The 12,892-nt window shown below is 31.1% G+C and overlaps 1 protein-coding gene across 1 annotated transcript; it reads left to right on the top strand.

Moving 5' to 3' along the window:
* Positions 1-2,521: 2,521 nt before the first annotated feature.
* On the top strand, positions 2,522-6,051 carry LOC126717518 (F-box protein At5g03970). The gene is made up of 2 exons (XM_050419281.1): positions 2,522-2,738; positions 4,695-6,051. The coding sequence occupies exon 2, from the start codon at positions 4,712-4,714 to the stop codon at positions 5,927-5,929; it is 1,218 nt and encodes a 405-aa protein (XP_050275238.1). The 5' UTR covers positions 2,522-2,738; positions 4,695-4,711; the 3' UTR covers positions 5,930-6,051.
* Positions 6,052-12,892: the final 6,841 nt, after the last annotated feature.

Raw genomic sequence — 12,892 nt, 5'->3', positions numbered from 1 at the left:
AAGATGAAGTAAAAAGGCAAGTGTTGTTGTTATTGTTTATAGTCAAATTATGGGTTACATCTTAGAGGCCGTTTGGATTCAGCGTTTTCCGCTGAATCCAAGCTGCGTTTTCTGAATTTTTTTGTTTTTTATGTTTTTTTTTTAACTTTAGCTGCACATTTTGACTAAATCAACAGTGAACAGTATATTCGTGCATTGTTCACGGACCCACAAATTCCACTTTTCAGTAACTTTTTCATTAAAAAATGGGTCCCACGATACTATTCATATATTTAAAAATTATTTTGTTACAGTGTTTTCAGTTTCAGTTTTCAGTTTCAGCAAAAATAAGCTCAATCCAAACGGATTAAAGGGTAAAGTCTTTTTTTCATACTATTATTTAAGGTGTTTTTCTCATTTGGAATCATTATTTTTTTGTTCAAAAATACTTTACCCTTATGATTAAGTAGAGATAAAATTAAAAAACAATCCGGTAAAAATACAACTCTAACTCCCAATAAATCACTCTTATGTTAATTTTCAAATTGTTTCATTCACTTATAAATTAGATTCTTAAAATAAAAATTACATATAAAAATAAAGACTTTTTTTTTTTTTTCTATAAAATAGGACCACTAAACATAATGTTTTCACTTTTCTTTTTCTCTTTCTTTTTTTTTTTTTCGGTTTTTTTCTTCTAAATTCTAATCTCACTTTTTTTTTGGTTTTTTTTTTTTTTTTTTTTTTTTTTTTTTTTTTTTTTTTCAAATCTCTTCTTCTTTATTTCGGAATTATTAAAAAGAATATTTTTAATGTACTCCCTTTTTTTCTTTTTAATGATTTATTTATTTATTTATTTTAGCATTTAAATTGTTTTCTCTCCACATCTGTTTGTACTGTCTTTTTCTATTTATTTTAATGAATGTATTTTTTATGTTTAAAATAAAAATCACTATGCGTGTGCTTATGTATGTGTATGTGTATGTGTATGTGTATATCTCTTTGTCTTTTTTAGATTCAGGTGCAATATCCTGATGCAATTGTAATTAATGGCTGAAATTAAAAGTTGAAAAAACAACTTTCAATCTCAACCATTAAATAAAATATATTAAAGGAAAGTTAAAAAGTAAAAAAAAAAAAAAAGAGTAAAAAATGTAAAAAAAATACCTACAACAGTGCACCTGATCTCAGTCCGTCTTTCTTCTCTCACCATTTTTTTTTTACGCGGTGCTTTATTTTTCTTCTTTTTATTTCTCTTTATACATCGCCTAGGTTGACAGGAGAGGAGCGAGAAAAAGCCACGTCAAGAAAGGAAATCGAAAATTGTGCTGTCGAGCCAGAGACTATGAAAATCTCTTCCTCTCAACTCACACGATCCTCTTAGGTGAAATTGTGGTTCATGAGATTTTACCGAATTATGGTGTGTGATTTTTGGTTATTTATTTATTTATTTATTTGAGATTATGAAGCAAATAGTTTTTATATTTTGCTTACCCTTTCTATTTTCTGAAAACACTTTTCTAGGAAATACCATTTTTTTTTGCTTTGCTTTCAGTCTATCATTCTTGCTTGTGGTATGTGTTTTATTAATTTGAATCTAAAATTAGTTCAACAAGATGATTCTTCTTCTAAAACATAATAACAAAACCAATATATGTTTTTTTAACGATGGGTTCACTTTCAGTGTTTTCATTTTGTGATTTTGGTTGTTTTGTGCTTTGATTTCAGTGGGTGTGATTTGATTTTGTGATTTGGTGGGCTTTTGGGTTTTTGTTGCGATTTGATTTTGGCTGAGTTTTGGCCGTGGTGGTGGTCGTGTTTTGATTTTGGTTGGGTTTCAGCAGTGGTGCGTGGTTGGAGGTGATGAGCTTGAAAAATTTCAGTCATGGAGGTTTAGAAGGAGAGCTTGGTGGTCAGCCATGGAGTACGGTGTGACGTGGGTTGAGGCAGAGAGAGGATGAGAGGGAAACAGGGACGGCTTTAGACATTTTGTGGCCTAAAGCGAGAACTGAAAATGGGGCATTTTTTATACTTATATATTAAATTAAATTAATGTTTATTTAATATTTTTATATTATATTTTTCATCATTATTTTCATTTTCTTCTAAATTATTTTGAAGTTCATTATCAAGATTTGTTGTATTGCAAAATTGAACATCATTTTCTTCTAAATTATTTTGGTGAATTTCTTACTCATTTATGATATTTTCATCTAAATTTTGTGTTATATTTTGTTTATTACTAATAATCAATTTATCCATTGATCATTTTTGAGACTCAATTAAATTTTCTTCTTTTTTTTTCTTTTTTTAAGTTTTTTTATATCTAGATGCATATTTTTTAGTAGACATTTCTAATAAAACAATATATTTATAAAGACTAAAGTAAAAAATAACTTTCAAGTGTAGAGCAAATGAGACATAACAAAAATTTAAGCACAGCCATAACACTGACACAACTTATTAATAAGACCCACCCACCCAAAAAAAAAAAAAAAAAAAAAAAAAACCTTGAAGGCCCAAACTTAAATAAAATGGAGTGCCCTGTGCCCAAATATTTTATAATTTTATACCTGATTCCTGAACCTCAGAACCTGATACGGTGAGGTGAGCAGTTGAGACTTGAGAGAGGCGGAGAGCAGAGAATCAGAGAGAGGCTGAGGAGGCGGAGGAGCTTCAAGCTTGCTGTCTTGCTTGAGCCTTGAGCTGTTGTCTGTTGAGCAGATGAGAACAGTGGAGACTGGAGACTAGAGAGAAAGGTAAAATTTTATTTATTTATTTTAATGTAATTCTTTATCTGTGTTTTGGCTTTATTGATTCATTTGTTTGCTAAGAAAGTAGAATCCTAGAAATTGGTTGTTTTGGGTTTTATGTTTTTTAGCTGGTTTGGTATCAAAAGAAATCAGCTTGAAAGATTCAACTGTACTTGGTAAAGTGATTTTATTAGGCTCAGTTTTAGTTTTAATGGGTCTCAAATAATATGAAAAAACAAAAGTTTCAAACTTAAAATTAAAATTATAAAAAAAAAAAAAAGTTTCCTTCAGTTTCTGGGGAACCAAACAACACTCGTTAGTGCCCTTTGTGATTGTAAAGTTTGGTGGTTGTCTAGTTCTTTTGGTTTTCATTTGTTTTTCTGCAATTTAGTAATGATTGGGTTGTCTATGTTTTTTACATTTATGTCAACTCTTGCGGTGACTAATGTTTATGAACCCCGTATTTCACAAATTGAGAAAAATTACTTTGTATTGCCTTCTGTAAAATTGGAACCTACTTTCTTAGAAAGCTAATCCTGATTGCAAATACAATTATATGAAGAGAGAGGGAATAATGATAATTGCTGGTTCTTCCCACAATTGGAACAGATATTCTGGAATTATGTAGCATTTTACTCGTTTTTGACCTCTTATCATCACATTTAATTTTCCTTCTTTAATGATGTCTAAGAGAAAATCTAAAAGGAGACCTTATGTCTCTAAAATTAAGAGAAACATCCAGTGTTTTTAAAACCGCGCTTAAAGCTTAAAGCTCAAAGCCCCAAGGTCTAAGTGCTTTGCTTGTCTAAAAAAAAGCTCATTTAATGAAGCGCGCTTTAGGCACGCTTTATTGGCGCTTCTTGAAGATGCACAAAGCACACCTAAGCACGCTTTTTTATTTTATTGCTAAAAACAATATGAATCATCAAAATTAATTGCTTGATCTTGAAAGAAATGACATGGACCAATGATTTACCATACAAACACTATTTTTAAGGTGTTGTATTACACAAAATCTTTTATTTTATTTATATGTTAAAAGATATGAACAAGATTAATTTACTATTCTTGTGCCTTTTGGTCTTTGATTTTTAGATGTATGTTGATTGAACTATATACATCATTTCATCATAACTATTATGGTTGTATTTTTATAAAGTACAAGAGAACTATATATCTTCCCAAAAAAAAAAAAAAAAAAGAGAACTATATAAAATGTTATGTTTAAACTTTCTACAACTTGATTATTATGATATTGTCCCTTGATAATTGTTTTCAGTTAACTAAATAAAATATTAAGAATTGAAATATCTTAATTAAAATTTGACCTTTCAAACATTCTACAATTGCACTTACCTAATATGTAAAATATATGAATTTTGAGTTATTATGTTATATATTTATTTATTATATTGCAAATATTTCTATTAAGGGTTATTATATATTATATTTGAAAAATGTGTGTTTTACTTCAATTAGGCGCGCATTTGCGCTTTGTACCTAGGCTCCAAGAGGCCTATTTGCTTAAGTGCGCTTGACGCTTTTACAAACATTGGGAACATCATTAATTGTCTCTCCATTTTTGGGATCCTTCCTTTTTTTTTTGATAAGTAATTTTCAGGATCCTTCCTATCCAACTATCATTTTCTGTAGTGCAAATTGACTCCATGGCAATCATGTGGCAAGATTACTATGAAACAGGCGTTAATCAATTTGTCCCAATCCTAGCATTACCAAATTTTTGTGATAAATAACATTTTTTTTTTCAAATTCATTAATGTTAATTCAACATGAAGTTTCCTTTATGCTCTCTATTTCTCTGTTTTAAATATTTTCTGAGTGGTGTCCCATCTGTCTCTCTTCATGTCAATTGAGCTGTGTAAAAAAAATATTATTATATTCTAGGCATTTTCAAACCTTGTTTAGTTGTTGCAATGATGTAGTGGGAATGTTCTTTAACAGGATATAATCTTGTTGAAATGAAGTATGAGAGAAAGGCCCACGATAGTGTTCATGCTGCATTAGCCTCTGATGATATTTTATGTGAAATTCTCCTTCGACTGCCAGAAAAATCCGTTTTTAAACTCATTCTTGTATCGAAGAAGTGGCTTCATTTGATATGTAGCAATTCTTTTCGTTCTAGTTACCACTCTCATTGGCGGGAAAATGTTCATCTTTTGGGCTTCTTTGTATGCAATTTTCTATACCTTGGAAGACCTCGAGATGGCTTCCGTCGTCCCCCATGGGAGCCTGCACTTCCATTATTGTCCACTTGTAAAGAAGGTGATGATTTAAAGTTTTCTGGGATCCTCAAACAGCTTGGTTATTTCATTGACTCTTCCAATGGCCTTCTTCTTTGTGGTCGCCACCCAATGACCTATCATGTATGGAATCCCATCACAAAGCAACCATACCAACTTCCTCAACCACAGCAGTTCTATCGAAGCTTGTGCATGGCATTCGTTATTGAGGATTCTCGTGATGATGCCATCTGCTATAAGGTCATTCGTGCAAAATGTGTATGCAAACCTGTTGATGTCAACACTGTCTCCATTGAGACTTTCTCTTCAAAGACCAGCACATGGAAACAATCTACTCTCACTTGCTCTTCAAGTTTTGCATTGTGTCCTCGAACTGTGGCTACTGTGATCAAAGGTGTTGTTCACTGGTTTGCAGTACAAAGAAATCTTGCTATTTATGATCCATATCTTGGACTGAGGCGTATATCCTTGATTAAACTACCAGCTGGTGAGTTGTCGTATGATTATGAAGAGTCTGTTCTTGGGGAGTCCTCTGATGGACTTTTGCAGTATGGTCAAAGCAGTACATTGGGCATTGAGATATGGGTTCTTGAGAAAGAACAAAGTAGTAACTCATCCATATACAAGAGTACTCATTCAGGGGAAAGGTGGATTTTAAGACACAAACTGAATTTCAGAGCAATGTGGAAGCAGAATCCAACTTTCACTGAGCATTCTAAAGAATCCCAAATATTGTCATTCCTTCCTCGGAATTCTGAATCTGTCTTCATTAGATCAGGATCAAATATATTTCTCTATGACTTTGAGAGCAAAAGGCTGGAAGTGGTTCATTATCAAGGCCGTGGCTCTTCAATTTCGTGGGAATCCAGTAAAATAGTACCGTACTTCAGGCCAACTTGGCCTTGTTCTCCTTATGTCAATGATTTAACAGTATGACATGATTACCTACTATTTTCATGGAGAAGTTTCTTATTGTGGCTCAAGAAATCCTTACCAGTGACCTTTGTTTGGTTTAGTTGATTTCATTTAAGAGTTCAGAGCTTTCCCCTTTGCTGCTATATGTTGGTCAATGCTTTAGCTGTTCATACATCTTGGTAACCGTTTCTTAAAAAACTCTAATACTACTTTTCCCTGTTTCTCCTTCTTTCAGTGCAACTGCCAAAAAAAAAAAAAGGTGTGTTTAATGATTTGCTTTTCTTAGTCCATATCCTTGCAGGTACATAAGGAAAATAAATGAATAACAGAAGACATTTTAGAAATGAATAGTTACAACTTATAAGTGCTGCTTGAGCACCCCCCCCTCCTCCCAAAAAAAAAGTGTAGATAAATCTGTAGGTAGAAGGCTTTGTAGACTGAGTTTTGGTCTTCACTGAATAGCATAGTTTGGCTTCTCGAAGTGAGATGATGAACTAGGGTTCAGCTCAGTTCACATGGTTGATATAGAAGTCTCTCATAAATCATAATGGTATGCCAAATAATTCATGAAAGCTCAGTTTGTGTAGTAGCACTTAGTATCCTTTCTTTTGAGCTAACAATAGTAGCACTTAGTCTTGGTTGCACATTCCCTATACCTTTGTGGTGGTAGAGTTAGTGGTGTAACTGGCATCAATGGGCCAAATATGTAATACCTGCATTACCTGACCATAATTACCATAATTTTAATAGTTTCTAGAGTTGAATTGATGAATTAGTTAATTTGTCTTGAAGGTTACATTATTTTATCCTATGATCACTACAAAATAAAATAAAGGCAAAAACCACAATTTTGTCTCTACATTTTTACGTGATTCTCACTTTGGTCCCTATCTTTTATTTTCACCACTTTTACTCCCTATTTTGAAAAACGCCATCCATTTTAGTTCTTTTCGTCAATGTCCTAACGACAAAGTCCTACGTGGCATACGGAACTATTAAAATAATAATAAAAAATTTTATTTTGGCATTACAAAATGCCACATTAGCATCTAAATTAAAAAAAATTAATTTATTAATTTCAATTAAAAAAAATTAAAAACCAAAAATCACATGAATTAAGATTTAAGTGTGTCTTGAACAAGAACACAAACCCAGAAATTAAAATCCAAAAATTAAAAATCTCAAAATCACCATTTTCTCAAACCTAGCAAAATCATCAAATCCTAAAGCCTCAAAGTACCAAATCAATCCAAAAATACAACACAACTAATCCAAACAAAAAATTCTCTAACTCAGAAAAACTCATCTCAAGCAAGTTGAACTTAACAAATCCACCTCAAGCAAGTCCGAAACCCACAACAACAATGAATCCAATCAACCAACCAACCCTGCAATTTGAAACCCACATGAACAAATCAGACCACCAATCACCACCCCTGCCACTGATTAGTCACCAAACCAACGATCCACCCCACTAATTAGTCACCAAACCCATCAAAGCAGTCACCAAACCCACTGATTAGTCAACAAATCCACGCCAATCAAGTATTTGAAAATTTGGGGTTTGAATATCAGAGAAGCTAAGCAAGTAGCTAAAAATTTCATGTAGATTATTGGCTGTGGCCAAGAATAGGCCAGCCTCCCCTACATTGTTTTGCAAAGCCATTAGATCGGAGATGGTGGAAGCATCTGATGGGTCATCTCCAGACAGCTTATCCAAGAGCTACTTGAGGGAGTCAAGGTCGCTTGATCTGACGGTAGAGAAGAAGGACTAGTGGGTGATGAATCGTAGAGCCTTTGATGAGAGAGAGAGAGAGAGAGAGAGAGAGAGAGAGAGTTGTGTTGGTTTTATTTTGGTTTTTGGGTTTGTGTTTTCTGTTTGCTTTCTAAGAAAAAGAAAAAGAGAAAAATGTCAAATAAAGGAAAATGTTATTCTTGTTCTTAGATCTAGGTTTGTATTCTTGCTGTTCTTATTCAAGATACACTTAGATCTTAATTCATGTGATTTTTTGTGTTTAATTTTTTTTATTTAGTTAAAATTAATAATTTTTTTTTAATTTAGATGCTGATGTGGCATTTTTTAATGCCAAAATAAAATTTATTATTATTATTTTAATAGTTCTGTTTGCTACGTAGGATTTTGCTGTTAAGGCATTGACGGAAAGGATTAAAATGGATGATGTTTTTCTAAATAGGGGTAAAAGCGGTGAAAATAAAAGATAGAGATTAAAGTGGGAATCACGTGAAAATGTATAACAAAAATGTGGTTTTCGCCTAAAATAAATAAAAGAAATATATTAATACACAAATAATTAATTAGAAGTTAAGGTCCAATTAAGAAACTTAAATGATTAAGGAGATGTCATTTATATTTTTAGTTAAATCAAAGACTTAATGTCTAAAAGTCTTGTAACTCAATTGGTTGATAGTTTATGATATCTTTAATGAAGACATCTAGGATTCTTTGAGGTTTGACAAATTATCCAAAAAAAAGTTTTTTTTTTGAAAGAGAAAAAAGCTTTAAAGCTAAGAGTAGAGAATCAGGTTTCAAGGAGGTTTTAGAGGCAGCCAATGATTGGAAATATCTCTGGTCTAGTGGAATGTCCAAGTGAATCTATTCATGCATTAGTTTTCGAAGCTTTGGTCTGATAATTTCCCATGAATTCTTAGTTTTTTTTTTTTTTTTTTTTTTTTAGTTACATTTTATTGGAAACTCAAGGGTGTGCCAATTAATTTTATGCTAAAATACATGTTATATCCTTTAAGTTTGACTAAAATTCAATGCAGTCTTCTAATTTTATTTTTGTTCAATTAAGCCATCTAAGTTTTATATTTTTTCAATTCATGCATTTTCGTTCAATGTCATTAAAAAAATTAATGTTAAATATGCAATTAACTAATGAAAAAAAAATTTGAAAAAAAATTCTCACATAAAAAATCTATAAAATATTTTTATTAATTTTATAGATTTTTTTCATGTGAGAAATATATTTTTTTAATGGAAATTTTTTAACGAAATTGGACGGAATGATTGAATTGAATAAATTTGAAATTTAGATAATTCAATTATATGAAAGTAAAGTTAGAAAACTAAAATAAATTTCAGTTAAACTTAGAGAGTGGAATTTGCATTTTAACCTTAATTTTAAGTACCTTTTTTTTTTTTCCTTTTTTTGAGAGAGTAGCGTTTGCTTTTAATGATAGTTCTTCATTGTCAGAATAAGACACCAATCAATTTTTGGTTAATTTTAAGTACTTAGTTCCAAGTACATTCACATCAACTAAAGCATTCAAATTCAGGGCGCTCAACTCCCAAAATGTTATTTTAGCACCCCAAAACACCAAAAACCACCCTTCATTAGTGCATTCACATTTAGAGTGCAGGGTCTCTTATTATTTCATTCAACCCATTAAAAAAAAATATAAATATCCCAATAAAATAATAAGAGCCTCATCACAGACGCTATTTGTGTGCTTAGAGGCTTTTGTTTTTTAGGTTTAATGTCAAAACATTACATTCATCCCAATTCAATGTTATTCAATTGTCCAACAATAATTATGGATTTCCCAATCACTAATTTAGTTAGGAGTGTGATGATACATTGCACCACACATCCACACAAACTAATGACTTCAATGCTATTTCAATTATATATTTTTGCTCAATTTAAAGAAATATATAAAATGACATCGTAAGGACAAATTTGATAATTTATTATTATTAACATCAGTAGAAACCCTCTCCTCTCCTTTGGCCCCTGTAAATTCTCTAAAAAAATCAAAATGGACTAAATTGGACTGAATGAACAGAAATTGTTAGAATGGACCGAAACATGATTTTGCATTATTTTAGTTGATATTTTACATTATCGTTTTAGTATCATAGTTTATAATAAATGATAGAGGATTGAGAAAGTTATTGTAAATAATCATTCCAATATTATATTAATTTTTTATTTGGTTTAATGTCAAATTTCTCTTTCATTCCAATTCCAGATTTATGCATTTGTCCAACGATAATTATGCATTTGCCAATCACCCACATAGCTAGGGGTGTGATGAGACCTAACACCAAAAAATGAAAATTGAAATAGCAAGTCATTAGTTTGTGTGGATGTCTCTGATTGGAAAACGCATCGACCTTAAAATAGGATGAATGGAAAACATTGTCATTTAAAGAAAAAAAAAAAAAATAGAAGAGTCTTTGAGCTCACGGGTAGTGCGTGTGAAGGGACTATTGCACTAAGATTATCATCATCTTTAAAAAAAAAAAAAAAAAAAAATTGAATGTGTCAATTGTTTAATTTTTTGAAAAATCATTATAATTTCAAGGCTAATTATATCGTGAATTTTAACTTGTGTAAAAAGCCACTTAGGTAATTAGAAATGGTAAAATTGAATTCATGTATAATTTCGTATAAAATGTCTAAAATTTAACCTTAAACACATATAAAAAGCTTGAACAAAGAAAATGACAATTGATCCTACAAATGGTTAAGTTGTTACTCTTAGAGGATTTTGAAACACTTCATGTTCTAATCACAATGCATAATTGCGTATTATCCAAAAACTATACTTGCGTATTACAGCTCTTCAAAGCCAATTGGCACCCCAAACCAAAAACTTCAAGATACCAATCGATTTTTGGTAGAGGCAGAACTCAAAATTAGATCTTTTATTCAACAACAATTGACTTTATCAGGTGAGTTAACCGGAACTCACTTATCTAAAATATTATTTAACTTAAGCATGATCTGCAAAAGATTGGATGCAATGTATTTTCAATATTGAGGTAACACTCCCACATGCAAATGTTACTAGTAAGATATAGTAAGAAATATGTGTTCTAATAATTATGAATTTAAAAGTCTTTTTTTTAGTCCATAATGTTTTATTTAAAAATTTTCCACATTTTCACGTACAGGGGGAAAAAAAAAATCATAAATCATAAATCATAATTATCTTGTAAAATTTATTTATTTAAGAACCAATCAAAATTAGTTATTTAGAATCACATGATATGTAAAAATGCTTATTAATGTCAAACCATGATCTTTTGACTGGATGATCCAATCATCACATTTAGAATGCTACATTTTCCATATTTGCTCCTGAAGTGATTTGAAATTATGATTTTGCTTTTGAGTGTTTGGTTGCAAAATGAGATATCTATATATATCTATATATATTACATGTCGTGTTTTGATATCAGATCAATACTTATTGAACATATTTTTATTGACACAAAAAGGTCTAGAAACGTCTAACATGAATAAATTGCATGGTACCCTCCATCGTCTGACGATAGTGAATCAACAGAGTAATCCAAATGACAAACTAGCTAAGTAACCCATTTAGTGCCAGTTGTTTAGCACCTGTGGAATGTGGATACGGACGACCCATGACACTTAGAAACTTAGTCTTTGTGTGTCCTCCACTTCATCATCTCCACATAGTGAAGTTTGCACACCACGTCTAAAAATCCTCCTCCTAATTCCTATCCACCTCATATGGGAAGCCAAGCCCAAAAATCTTGGTGTCATTACCCACTCCCTCCATTACACTCCCTACAAGGGAAATGATTAAATTCCTAGGAACATGGTCAGCCCTAGAACACTATATAAGCACCAAGCCTCCTTTATTCCAAGATATGAGTAAAATTTCCTAATTTTCTTACTTTAACTTAGTCATTGGAGAGTATTTGGCCGATACCACACTGGTGCATTTCGTAAATGTTTCATCTATGAGTTTGGACTAAGTGTTTTATTCTCCATCTCTTCTGACACTACGAGTTTGAACGATTAACTTACTGATGATTTTGTATTCATCAAGTATGTTGCATGAGTTCTAGTATTATCAGACACAATCACACAAAGCTATTGTATCAATCATGAACATTATCACCCCAAGAAAAATAAACACTAAACTAATTGGTTTTCTACCACATCTCAAAAAAAAAAAAAAAAAAAAAAAATTCCAATTAAATTTATAATATGATAGTATCGGATGTTTAAAGTACGGTATTAAATTGAAGATAAAAGCAAGAATCATGTGATTGTGATTATATAAAATTGTTGTGTTTTTTTTTTTTTTTTTTTGATAAGAAAATTGTTGTGTTAATTAGTCCTCGATGTTCTTGTCAATGTTTCAATGTTACCCTTACTCTTTCTTGCTGCCATTATACAAATGATGTCAGATCACAATTTTCACAAAATTAAGCATGGCATTACGTAACAGATGTGACTCGTGAAGCCATGCCGCCCTAAGTGATTCAAGTGCCTGTAAGGGTGTAACATGGCACTATCTTCTCTAATTTTCTGAGATCCACAAGTGCCAAATTAACCATGCAAGGGTTGTGCCAAATACTAGAAAATATTTTACACAGCATTTTCATGTACACTGCTAAACACTGTAAAATGAAAATATTTTTTTGCAAATATTTTACATGTAAAATATTTTACATTTGTAAATATTTTACATTGAAACAAATGGAGCGTTAGTATCGGAAAGATAGAGCAAAGGTAAAATTAAAACATTTTTAAAATTTAAAGACTAAATTGACAGAATTAATAATGAAGGATGAAATTGAAATATGACCCAAAATTTAAGGACCAAATTAATTTTAACCTAAAAACAATGCAAAGGTCATGACTTTCCTATTCACTAGACTCATGCAAATGTTAACCTTCGAGTAGTTGAGTTGCGTAGCATGCCTAATTTGTGTTAGCGGGAATAATCTTGAATAAGGATATAACTAAAAATAAATAAAATAGAAAGAGAATGAAAATGAGAAAAAGAGAAAGGGAGGCAAATAGCAACGATTAAAATTTTCATTTACCATTTGTTTATATATTTGCCTTCTCAATGATGTTTACAGAGTTTATTGTTTAAGAAATTTCTGTAGAGGTAATTATAGGTTTACATTGTATTAGTAAAGTAAATCTCACATTGTAGACTTTTTGCATATGTGTACAACAATGTACA

The sequence above is a fragment of the Quercus robur genome, chromosome 3 (genome assembly GCF_932294415.1).
Source record: "Quercus robur chromosome 3, dhQueRobu3.1, whole genome shotgun sequence".
Lineage (NCBI taxonomy): Eukaryota > Viridiplantae > Streptophyta > Magnoliopsida > Fagales > Fagaceae > Quercus > Quercus robur.
This window is presented reverse-complemented; position numbering and strand designations above follow the sequence as displayed.

Coding starts and splice junctions, on each gene's coding strand:
- LOC126717518 (XM_050419281.1), top strand. CDS start 4,712: ATGAAGTATGAGAGAAAGGCCCACGATAGTGTTCATGCTGCATTAGCC.